The sequence below is a fragment of the Miscanthus floridulus genome, chromosome 9 (genome assembly GCF_019320115.1).
Source record: "Miscanthus floridulus cultivar M001 chromosome 9, ASM1932011v1, whole genome shotgun sequence".
Classification (NCBI taxonomy): Eukaryota; Viridiplantae; Streptophyta; class Magnoliopsida; order Poales; family Poaceae; genus Miscanthus; species Miscanthus floridulus.
This window is the reverse complement of record NC_089588.1, coordinates 113,823,720-113,836,596: the sequence shown is the minus strand read 5'-3', so window position 1 is coordinate 113,836,596 and position 12,877 is coordinate 113,823,720. Positions and strand designations below refer to the sequence as shown.

Below are 12,877 nucleotides of genomic sequence, written 5' to 3'. Positions count from 1 at the left end.
ATGCGGGATTCCTGCCTTTCTTCTCCTGACAGCAGCACTAGTTCTTGTGTTGAACCTAGCACATTGCCTACTACCTTGTTCCTTCCACTTGATGAAAATGACTGCTGCGATAAAGAGCAAGTGCAATGTCAGAACACTGGTGCTGTTTGGTGCTTTGATCACCAGAGTCAGGTCTTTGCTCCATTTTTTAGTGGAGTTACAAGTAACAAGAGGGCATGTCTTATGGATGAGAATAAGAAGAGTAAGAATTCTAAGAAACCCCGAACCATTGCCTTGGTAAGTGAAGTTTGATTTTGTACTCCGACTTTTATGACATTATGTGTTGTTGAAAAGAAAAAGGCTGTTCTGACCCTTTGGTGCAATTTTTGTAGGCATCAAGGACAAGTTCAATTGCTCCTGCTGATGAGATTAACACTGAGCTTGTCAATCAGAGCTGTTCCTGGAGCTGCAGCTCTGAAGATGATTCAATTGGTGCGTGTGAAGAATCTATTGTTCTGAAACAAAGTACCAGTTCAAGATGTCGTAGTCGGTCCTCGAAGGATTTACAGAGCCTTTACGCAAAGGTCAGAAATACTTAATGCTAATTTCGCAATGATCACTGAATCTGCAGTTTTTGTTTTCTGATGGCTTAGTCATACTATATAACAGAGGAGAAGAGAGAGGATCAATGAAAGACTAAGCACGCTGCAGCAGCTAATTCCTAATGGCACCAAAGTAAGTTCTTTTCTTTTGTATTTAGTGATCAACTTTTTTGCTATCAAATTGTGTTTTCAAAGGCCCAGCAATTTGCGCAAACTTTTGTGTGAACACTGAAGATAAGTTGTTCTCTTGCCTTTGCAGGTTGACATGAGCACTATGCTGGAGGAAGCAGTTCAGTATGTCAAGTTCCTGCAGCTGCAAATAAAGGTAGTTTTTTTGTGTCCTAGTTAAGTCAGATCAACATTGGAAAAAACTTTAGTTCACAATTCTAGTTCTCCATCATGCGCAACATTAACCTGTACAGATCATTGTTACATATTAGGTTTGGGAGAACAGAGCATTGTATACTCTGCATTTAAAAATACTAATTCGATGTGCAGGAGCATGCCTCTCATTTACCTTCCCTTTTTTTTCCGTAACAGCTCCTGAGCTCTAAAGATACATGGATGTACGCACCTCTTGCCTATAACCACATGAGCATGGACCTCAGTCTAAATGTTGCTGTGAAGCAATCATGACCGTCCGAAAAGAGTTGTATGAACTGATCAGATGGGAGCTAGAACACATTGCAAGGTCCATCTTTTCATAAATCTGTAATTAGCCCTGACTTTACATTCTTCAGTTGCTTCTTGCAAGTATGAGCAAGAAGTTCTTTTGAAATAAAAATTGGACCATGGGTTCCCTTGTCATATGAGATATCGACAGTTCACGGAAATGGGAATTTTTCTAGGGTGCATTTTTTTTTATCATGGATCAAACTTTAGCCACAGTTGCTGTTGCAAGTAGAAGGAGCTGATGTGTCCAAGGTTTTCATTTTCGGAAATTAAAATTTATCGGGGGTCACAGATAAAGAGGATAAATAGGATATATCGAAAATATCGGACCAAATTCAAATAAAATTTAATTTGAATTTAAGTAAATTTAAATAAATTTAAACAAAATTTGTACGAAAAAGATAGATATTTTCTTATCGGCGCCTATGGATAAAAAGGATATATCGGAAATATCAAGAGATTTCGGCCGAAAAAGAAAACCATGGATGTGTCTCGATGACACAAAAGTTTCCGTTGTAATCGCAAAAGGAAACAGATCAAAAAAGGAAGCAAAAAAAAAATGTCTCCTGTATAAGAAGAGAAACTGAAACCAGAGAGTGTCAGGACAAGGGACTAGTGCTATCAGCACGATGATAGTGGATCATGACTTGTTTGAGGGCAATGGATCACCAAAGTTGCACCAATCATTTGGCATTGTGCTATGCATGCCATGGCTACCCATCATGACATTGAAGTGGTCTATGTTTGTTACATGGGTTCCTGCTAGAAAAGACATGGTTTCACTACTTATTTGGCGCACCACATTTCCTCTTGTAGTCTTCTAGCAAGGCCAGTCTTACACAGCTCTTGCAGTTGCAGTGTTACATATATAGGAGGTTGATGCAGAGTAACTAATTGCCGGTTGCAGTATGTATTATTGATCTCACAAAGGTAACTGCTTTGCATTCAGTAAAGATAACTTCTTTGTTAAGGGACCAAAACCTTATCTGACTGGTTCATAACTTCTTTGTTAAGGGATCAGAACCTAATCTAATTGGTGCTGAGCTGTCCAATGCGTGCATGTCTGAGCACCATGGAACCTTTTTTTTCCTTTTATTTAGTTGAACAACATTTGGCATGCACTAGACAAGGGTGAAGACGGCTATGCGCTTGATGAGTGTTTGCTGACAAAGGGGACCTCTGATTGCCTAACGCGTCACTCGTGCCCTTTTCCTGACTTCAGTACTTCACCTTTTGTGCGTATTTTTTTTCACTCCAAGCATTATTTGGACGATTATTTTATTTTTCACTCAATGCTAGCTTGGAACATTCAACTATGTAAACCAGAAATACTTGGCCACCGCACCCCTTTGATGCTTGTTTCTGGAAAAAAAAAAATTGTGTGGGGGAATATCCCCACCAGGCACCCATGGCTACCTATCGTGGGTTCATGTCATGTGTCCATGCATAATTATCCAATGCTGTGCTCATGTGTGGGTGGGGATAGTCTCTAGCCAATTTTTTCTCTAGCTTTCACTGGCTTTGACCGCCATACTTGCCTAATAAGCATGCTGACTTATATTGGGCCTACCTGTCAGGACCGCCCTCTCCCCTATCCTCCCCAACTAGGGAGGCTAGCGGGGGCCATGACCCGCCTAACGTCTAATTGTTTTTTTGAAGAACCCTGTTGCAGCCTACTTCTAGAATTAAATTGTTTCCATTCTCTAATGACAGATGTGTCAAAACCCAGAAAGGCAGGCAGCCACATAAATTTGAACCTCGACAAATCCTAGTGTTCATGAAGAAGCTGAATGCATTATGTAGATTCTTTATGGAAGAAGGGGAACAATAGAACGGGCTATGAGCTTATCAATTGGGTTGGTCTAATGGCATTCAGAAACTATATTAGGAAGGGCAAAACGTCCTATTATGTTGCCTAAGAACCGACTAGCTCGACGCGCTTCGTTCCCTGATTTCTCAGCAACATAATATAGTGAATCGCCACAGTCGATCTTTATATCTACTTTATACCTATGTGTACAATGAAAATGTCGTACCTTAATTTGCCCTGGCCCATATTTTTTTAGTTCCACCACTGACTAGTTGTAGTAATTGCATATATTTTTGTTATCTACCCGCATAAATTTGTTGTTCCTGTAATATGTCTAGCAAAGCATTTAGTTTTTTAGGAAAAGAAAGCTCCCCCCCCCCCCCCCCCCCCCCCCCCCAAATTTTTTCAAACTGATTAAAGAACTTAGTTTTTTTCACAAAAAGAAATTTTATTTCAGTCTCTATACGAGTTATGCACCAACCAATCTTTATTACAATTTAGTCTCTGGCTACATAAAAGCATGCTCTCAAAAAGCAACACTAACAAACGAGAGACATAGTCTAGACAACAATTCTATTAGGCGACAACCATCCATGCTTGACGATGATATCTAAACATGTCTAGTACGTAGCCCTAAAAATAACTTGCAAATAAGGGTGCATTCTTTTCTTTTTCTTTTTCTTTTATCGAAGACCGCGCCATTTCTGCTCAACCAAATATAGAGCCCGTTTGGTCGGGCTCCGAGCGGCTCCGACTCCTCTGACTCCTCCCCTGTTCATCTCCTGTAGCGACACTGTTCACCGGAGCCGTTTTTCTCTCTCCTCCTTTCCTCTCTCACTGACAGCGCCGGAGCCGGAGAAGCTCGTTTTTTGGCTCCTCCGGCTCCAGCTCCTGCGCGCTACAGTTGCGCTACAGTGTGGGAGCCAGAGCCGGCGGGAGCCCGGCCAAACGCGCCCACAGTAGTCTGCAACGCTACCAACTGAGGAGAGCTACAGCATGTTCGTTTTGCTGTAGTTTGTCGTAAATGATCATAAATTTTCAGCCGGAACAGTATTTTTCACTCACACAAACCAGCCAACAGTACTTCTTCACGAACCAGCAATGATACGAACTAGCCAACCGAACAGGCTGCTAGTAGGTTCCATGAGCAGTGACGCAAGCATTTTGCGTGCCTTTAGCTCGTTGATTCCAGCAAGAAAGCGCATCACCTTTTTTTTTTTTTTGGCCCTGCCGAACGAACTTGGAAAGCATCTCATTATTAAGATACCAAAGAATGAATCCAAAGAAGAGTCCATGCACGCATGCAACTTATCTCGACAGGAATTCAGGTTCACTGAACCTGCCCACAATTTTTAACCACCAAAAGGCGGCACGACAGGAGGTAAATTACTCCCGTCCACTTCAAAATGGCTGTTTTCCGTTTCTAGAGCTTCCCAAAAACGCATCTTTAAGGCTTGTCTGACTTGAAATTGGCAAGTACTGTACACCCTAATAATAAAGGAGTACTCTACGTAATCGCATTATTGCTTCGTGCTGTACAAAATTCTTCACTGTGCAAACAGCCCCATGTGGGCTGTGTCTTAAATTCAGCTGAAGCGCATGCATTTTTTTCTCGCGACACGGAGCTTTCACAAGAAATTTTAACAAACTGGATGTACAAAAATCTCTACAAATTAAACGAATTGAATCCCAGTAGAACCTGCTAACAAAGTAAACGCCGTGTTTCCACAGTGGAGCTTGAAGCATGCAAAGCAAGCCATGGTGTTGTGACACGGTGACATGAAACTTCACAGAAGCTGATGTTTGCATGTTGACATGGTTTCCCCTATAAATAGCTTGGACCGATCGCTCTCTCATCACAAGCTTGGCATGCCACGTTGCCACGGTGGCACACACATCTGTACACCGATCGTCGAGCCCGTGTCTGTCCGTCCGTTCGTATATATATAGGCGTTCGATCGAGCGCGACGGCCACCAAACCCCGCCACGTTTCCATTGCGCCGGCCGGCCACCATGCTCGCGAGGGCTCCTCCACGTCCATGCTCCACCGGCGGCGAAGTTGCCGGCGACGAGCAGAGCGCGTGGTGGCTTGCACAAGGAGCAGCGAGGTGCCCGGGACGACCAAGAGCCGCCGCCGGCGTCAGGATGGTCGCGGCGAGGCCGGGGCCCAGGACGACGACGGTCGTGGCAGCGGCCGCTGGCGAGAGGAGGACGGCGGCGGGGTCCGAGCCGGCGTCGGCGCCGGCAGAGGCAGCTAATGGGTCGTCGTCGGCCGTTGCAGGTACGGTACCGATGGCAACGTACTGATTCCATTTCCTTTTTGCAAAAGAGAGAATCTGTTTCTTGTGTTTGGTTAGGTGGTAGCAGGAAATGGAAACCCAGATTATGGAATCGTTTATTCTGCTCATTCACTGCAGCAGGAGGATTAAAAAAAATTTGACCCACGTTAATAACCGGCAATTAAAAACGACAGTGCACATAAAGAAGCTCCTCTCTACCGTACTACCGTACTAATTAATCTTTCAACAGTTTCATTTATGAAGGCAATTAATACTGTTCCTGCAGGAACCATGTATGTACTTTTGCAATGCTCCGTTCCCGTCTTGGAATGTGAATAATGAAATCATGCACCTAGGTTAATTATTTTCTACCAGCGAAAACATTTGATTTTCTACAGTTTCCCCAATCCGGCAAGACCGCGTGAACACAACACAGCCATACTGAAATCATGCACCTAGGTGAGCAGGGTTTTCAGTCATCTTCAGGGATAGATACCGGATGACCCATACATGGTGAACACATGACCTATTTTAGTGTATTTGAACAGCCCTGAATCCCTGATACGTATCGCATTCGATTGCGATTCCTACGAACAAATCAATGTAGTAAGGGTGTGTTTAGTTCGCGAAATGAAATTTTTTTGATGTCACATAAGATGTTTCGGGATGTCGGAAGGGGTTTTCGGATACTAATAAAAAAACTAATTACATAACTCGCCTAGAAACTGCGAGACGAATTTACTAAGCCTAATTAATCCACCATTAGCGCATGTTAGTTACTGTAGCACTTATGGCTAATCATGGACTAATTAGTCTTAAAACATTCGTCTCGCGATTTCCAACCAAACTGTGCAATTAGTTTTTTTCGTCTATATTTAATACTTCATGCATGTGCCGTAAGATTCATAGTTTGGGGTGAAATTTTTTACAACTAAACCAGGCGTAACCGAAATGACTGCAATTTATTACTAGAGTCCGTGACGCTGACAGCGAGCTGAGCTGTTATTGCCACCACACAGTCCTCTGTTCACTGCGACCAGGGCTCGGACAGAGTACAGACAGACCATCACAAGCCTGCAGTTCTGGGGATCTGTTGCTGAATACATATATACAATACAAGCAACAAAATGTGTCCCAAGCCTTGCTTGAATTATTTGAAATTGTAGACCAGTAATTCCATTGTTGCTTTCGTACAAAATTCATTCAGCAAGAGTCTACTTAGAGCACGAGAGTTTCTCATGCAACTCAGGAATTTCAATTTCGAATCGTACGTACAAGAATTGTTGATTCATCCCAGACTACGCTTGTGCATACGGTCCTTTTTCCCTACTACCGAATCGCTGGTGCAGACAAGTCAATTTTCAAATTGTACAAGAACTCAGCATAAAGAGGGCAGTACTGGCGCTTGGACGTTCGGACTGACGTCCATGGCTGCTGCACGCTCGCGCTAGGTGGGGACCGCCTGTGCCGCTTCCCGCACCTGCAGCCGTGCAACGCTCCTTCCCTCCGCTTCCCATACGCATGCACGCCGCCCTAGCATCTGCAACAGGCGGCTGTTGCGGGTGAGTCACATTGCAACACGTACAACATCCGATCTATTTTTGAAAAATCTAGATGAAACTTTTGCAACATGCGTCTGAAGAAAGATGAAACACTTGAAATATGCGTCTGGAACACTTGTGAAAACACCTAAAAACACTTGAAAAGATAATGAAAAACATATGCAACATCCTGATAAAAACACTTGTAAACATATGTGTAAAACATACGCAACATTTAAATAAAAACACTTGTAACATGCATCTGAAAAAATAGATAAAATATTTGAAAGAGTTACTTGCAACATACGTGTATAGCCATTGTAACATACGTGTATGGCCATTGTAGCATATGTAGTATCCCGATCTACTTTTACAACATCTATATAAAACACTTGCAATATACCTTTAAAACATCTGAAAAAACTAAAACATATGTTTTCAACATATGGGGAGAGAACGAGGCCGATCAATTTCGGCCGTCAGGGTGGGAGCCGACGGCGTGCGAGCACCACTAGCACCGGACGTGCTCATGGGTGCCCTTTGCTTGGAGACGACAAGAGGCGCCCCGGCACCTATGCCCAGCAGCCATCGGCAGGGGCAGCGGCGGCAACGCATGGGAACTCAGATTATTGAATCGTTTATTCCGTTCTTTCCCTGCAGCAGGAGTTTTAAATATTTTGACTCACCTTATTAACCGCCAATTAAAAACGACAGTCCACACATAAAGACAATTAATACCGTTCCTGCAGAAACCATGTGGATAATCATCTGTCTGTACTTCTGCAATGCTCTGTCTTGTAGTGTGAATACTGAAACAACCGAGGTTTCATATTTTCTACAGCATCAGTGAAAACATTTTCTGGAGTTCTCCATTCCGGCAAGAAAAAGACGAAAATTAATTAATGGCCTCAAAATTGGTTGATTAATTGACTGACGCAACAACACACGACACAGCCGTGCGCTAGGTGAAACAGAGATTTTCAGTCATCTTCAGGGATAGAAAATCAAACAAACCAGAGTATTCGCGTTCGATTGCGATTGCAACAAACAAACAGACAAACCAGAGTATCACACTGAATGTACGGAACGGAAACGATTGCAAATTAGTAGATTCCGTGACGTTGACAGCGATATGAGCTGTTATTATTGCCACCATTCACCACTCACCACACCACACTGTCTGTCCTCTGTTCGCTGAACTGAAACCAGGGCCGGTACATAGTACAGACACACCAAGAGAAGCACATCTGAAAGTTTCAGAAAAATCCTCTACTTCTGCGGATCTGTTGCTGAATACATACAATACAAGTTGCAAATTGTGTCCCAAGTCTCTACACAATGATTTAGCTCTGAGTGTAGTAATTATTACTATGACCGCAACGCATAAATCAGTTAGGAATCAAACGAAGGCTCTGCAAAACAGAGTTTTAGTGTCAGTGGGCAAGGGGATGAAGTGACACAAGTCGCTGTCTAGTAGTTCTATCATAATCCTCATCATTATAGTCCTTGTATCTTGGATCTCGATCGCTTTCGGTGTCCTAAAAGAACTGCATGGTTCAGTTCAGCATCGGGGGTTCAGCCTCAGTTTGTGGAAACTGTTGATCAGTTCGTGATCACTGTAGACCTTCATTTCCTTTTTGCAAAAGAGAGAATCTGTTTCTTCTGTTTGGTGGTAGCAGGAAATGGAAACCCAGCAGATCATTCACTGCAGCAGCAGTATAAAATAATTTGACTCACCTTATTAACCGCCAATTAAAAACGACAGTCTGTTGTACCACGTACTAATCACACAATAGTTTCATATATAATGACAGTTAATACTGTTCCCGCAGAAACCATGTGGATCATCATCATATCGGGCTGTACTTTTGCAGTGCTCTGTGATGCAACGTGAATACCGAAGCCACCGAAGTTAAATAGTTTCTACAGCATATTAGCGAAAACATTTTCTACAGTTCTCCATTCCGTCAAGAAAAGACCAAAATTAATTCGCCATGTTCGCTTGGCTTATAAGCCGTACTTTTTCAGCCAACGGATAGTATTTTTCTCTCACAATAAATCAGTCAGCAATAGTTTCAGTCGTGACTTATAAGCCAAGCGAACAGAGCAAATGGCCAGAGAATTGGTTGATTGATTGACTGACACAACACACGACATGTACAGCCGTACGGTAGGTAGTAGTACATATTCGTACAGCCCTGAATCCCTGATACTACGTATCGCATTCGGTTGCGATTGCAACAAACAAATCAGAGTATCACACTGAATGTATGGGACGAAAACGATTGCAATTTATTGCCACCACTCACTCACCACACACTGTCCTCTGTTCCAAGAAAACAGAGCAGGGCTGGTACAGAGTACATAGAGACACACCATGAGCAGCACAACACATCTGAAAATTTCAGAAACATCCTCTAGTTTTGAGGACATGTTTCTGAATACGCTTTTGCAGAATGTGTCCCAAGTCTACATCTACGCAATGACTTGCCTCTGCATGTATTTTCTAGTATGACTGAAACGCAGAAATCAGTTTGGAATCAAGGAAGGCTCTGCAATGCAGAGTTTCAATGTCAGTTGACAAGGGGATGAAGTGTGATGCAAGTCGCTGTCTAGGTAGTAGTTCTATCATAATCCTCATCATTATAGTCCTTGTACCTTCGATATCAATCGCTTTCGGTGTCCTAGAAGACCGAAAGAACTGCACGGTTCAGTTCCGGCTAATTTGCCATTTCTTAGCTGTGTTTATCTCTTTCACGTATACTGTTTTTGGATAACAAAGGGGTGGTGAGCGGTTTCAGAGTAACCAGAAAAACCTCGCTTTTTGCATGGTTATGCTCTTCCCGTGCAAACTGTGCCTTACTTATACATCATTGCTTCTCCTCTCATTGAAAAAAAAAGCTTCAGTTTCTGGAAACTGTTGGTCGGTTCGTGATCACTGTAGGCGTTCGTATCCAAAAGACAGCATGTTCAGAGCATTCTCCAGCCTGATTACTGAATGGACCTGACTGATTCAGTTGAGGATGCGCGTGAATTGAGGTTGATTGTGCTGTCAGTTCTGTATTAACAGTCCAATCCCCAAGGCGTAATTAACCTTGACATCAACTGGGATGATGTATACTGCCACTGGTGGGATCTTGTCAGTCCTTTGATTGATGGTACATTTACCAACGGATGAAAAAGTTGGTGACCGAATTATTGGTTGGGTGGTAGTACTGAGTTGTCAACTTGTCATATATCAAGTCCCCTTGATAAATTCCATTGGCCATATGACTCATCCATCACTACTTTATTTAGGCAAATCAAGAGCTGCCAGTTTTCTTCATGGTTGGCCCATCACAAAAAAGCACATTTTTTTTTCTAGAATGGAGCACTGTTTTTTTTCTTGGGCGTGAAGGTCGGAGAACTGATTTTTACTGAACTTGTTTTTTTACTAGCTTTGTTTAGTACCCTACTTTTGATGGAAATGTTAGTGAAGGTTAGGAATCAGCATGGTTGCAAAACTTTACTAGGGACAATAAACCTGATCATTTAAGATGAGTATGTTAAACATGACATAATTGACTTGCTTATCCTGAAAGCACTAGTCGTAATTATATATCAATATTTTCTTCATACTATGTTCAACATTCTGATTTCAAAAAAGATGTTCAACATTCTGAGAGATTCATGGGTTTGTAGGGATCAGCACGCTCTTGACTTCGACTGTTGGGAAATCGACAAATATCCTGTGGCATGACTGCCCCATTGGGCAGAACGAGAGACAGAATTTGCTGAATCAGAAGGGTTGTGTCGTGTGGATCACTGGTCTAAGCGGTTCAGGTCTGCATCAGCTGATCATATCCTATCTACATGTTTACAAACAGAATTTGCTGAGCCTTCGAAATTTAAGAATATCCTTACATCTATCACAGGAAAAAGCACGCTCGCATGTGCGTTGAGCCGTGAGTTGCACATTAGAGGCCATCTGACATACGTCCTCGACGGCGACAATCTCCGGCATGGGTTGAACCGGGACCTCAGCTTCAAAGCAGAGGATCGTGCTGAAAACATACGCAGAGTAGGTACGTTCTGTTTGAAATCTCTCTGCACTTGATCACCAGTTTCCTCGCAACTGAGCTTTACTACTGATTACTGTTTGTATGGTTCTTTTCAGGGGAAGTAGCAAAGCTATTCGCAGATGCTGGCCTGATCTGCATTGCTAGCTTGATATCACCTTACAGAAGTGATCGAAGCGCTTGTCGCAGTTTACTGCCAAAGTCTTCGTTTATAGAGGTATGCATGATCCACTTCCGGTGTTCCATGTCGGCAAGTCAAGTTGGAGATTTCTGCCTTCTTCCATATGGTACCTATTCTAGTTTCAGATTTTCAGTAAGAGAGATATATACAGCTCAGAGAAGTGCATTTCGTTCGGTAGGTGTTCCTAAATGCGCCGCTTGAAGTATGCGAAGCAAGGGATCCCAAAGGCCTGTACAAGCTTGCACGTGCTGGAAAAATCAAAGGTAATAAAGGAACCAACTGACTGTCGTTGTCTGGTTACTTGCAAAGCTTACCAATAACCAAGGGAAATCACCTACAGGTTTTACTGGCATTGATGATCCTTATGAACCACCATCTGATTGTGAGGTTAGCAGAAATCATCTACTACCAGAATTTATTCAGTGCCTCTGTACATTAAAAAGATGTTATGTTAGTACTGTTAGATACTGAAGAATTAATTAAAGTTTCCCAGTTCAAGGACAATATAATGACTTTTCAGTCCTCTTGTCTAATGAAAGATGAACAACTCGATCTTTGCAGATAGTGATCCAGTGTAAAGTTGGGGACTGCCCTTCACCTAAATCAATGGCTGATCAAGTTGTGTCATATCTTGAAACGAATGGTTTCCTCCATGACTAGACATGGATGTATATGTAACGCAACACATTTGTATATAGCAGCAATTGGGGTGGCACTGCCAAGGTTACCTATCTGAGTACCCGATGAATGCTAATAATTTATCTGGTTTCTTAAGTCAGATCGATAATTTGGTGCATGAGTTATCAAGAACTTGTTTATACTGTCCTCGCAAAGAAAAAGGAACTTGTTTATACTGGTCTTAGATTGCACACATGTACAGGGTGACGTGTTCCTGACTTGCTGCTTGTGATGCAATGCAAAGTGTGGACTGTGGAGGATGATTTGTTTGAGACACTGCTGGCAGTGTAATATGGTTGCGTCGTTGCTCTTTAACACGAAACAAGAAATGGCTGTGTCAAAGAAAGAGTGCAGCCTGACAGAGTTGCTTAACCGTCCATGCTTGACAAAATTTATTGTAGGTGTTCATTCATATGGGACCAATATTTTCTTTGGTTTTTAAGTTTCCATGATCTCCATAAAAATACTTTCACCAAACAAGCTATATGTAACTTTACTGACGTATGAACCTTCCGAAAGGCTGATTTCAAAAAAATCATATGTAACAATGACCGATCATGACCTATGTTATATTTATTGGCCCCGTTCGTTTTGTTACGAACGACGTATAGGAATATGAAGTAAAGAATCAAGCCACAGAGGAGATACACGATTTAACGTGGAAAACCCCTTCGATGTGAAGGGGAAAAACCACGGGCACCAGCCAGCAACAATCTCACTATCTCAAGAGTTTTGGGTTACACGCCTATGGCGGCTTACAAGAGAATTCAGTCTCTACGAAACCCTAGCAAGGGTGTATATACCGTACCGTACCGCTACGCTCCGGCCCAAGCCTCCGGCGACGGGCCTCCGCTTCGCTCCGTCAGAAGCCTGGCCTATATCCTGGAGTGAATTTGGAACAACTCCAACAAACTCCACCTTGAGACAAATTCATCTTGTATCATAAATCAACCCTTCATCCTGAACATAACAAAGATAGAAAAACCACTGGTGCCAACAATAGTCTCTTGGACTATCCAATTAAACCAACTAAGCTTGAGCACAGCTCAAACTTAGCAACAGGAACATGCTTTGTCA

At 42.6% G+C, this 12,877-nt stretch overlaps 2 protein-coding genes across 4 annotated transcripts; both read left to right on the top strand.

Moving 5' to 3' along the window:
• LOC136480608 (transcription factor bHLH139-like) lies at positions 1-1,649 on the top strand. Its single transcript, XM_066478103.1, has 5 exons — positions 1-276; positions 372-563; positions 649-714; positions 841-906; positions 1,122-1,649. The coding sequence occupies exons 1-5, from the start codon at positions 1-3 to the stop codon at positions 1,215-1,217; spliced, it is 696 nt and encodes a 231-aa protein (XP_066334200.1). The 3' UTR covers positions 1,218-1,649.
• A 3,290-nt stretch (positions 1,650-4,939) lies between these two features.
• Positions 4,940-11,900, top strand: LOC136482691 (adenylyl-sulfate kinase 3-like). 3 transcript variants are annotated; one of them, XR_010765161.1, is made up of 7 exons: positions 4,940-5,344; positions 10,565-10,705; positions 10,798-10,947; positions 11,040-11,228; positions 11,301-11,385; positions 11,463-11,509; positions 11,684-11,773. XR_010765161.1 is itself a non-coding variant. In XM_066479896.1 (7 exons), the coding sequence occupies exons 1-7, from the start codon at positions 5,077-5,079 to the stop codon at positions 11,780-11,782; spliced, it is 909 nt and encodes a 302-aa protein (XP_066335993.1). In that variant the 5' UTR covers positions 4,940-5,076; the 3' UTR covers positions 11,783-11,900. The 3 variants fall into 3 exon arrangements, 2 of the variants coding, with proteins under 2 accessions (XP_066335993.1, XP_066335994.1); XM_066479896.1 differs by having other exon boundaries at positions 11,040-11,158; positions 11,684-11,900; XM_066479897.1 differs by lacking the exon at positions 11,463-11,509 and having other exon boundaries at positions 11,040-11,158; positions 11,684-11,900.
• Positions 11,901-12,877: the final 977 nt, after the last annotated feature.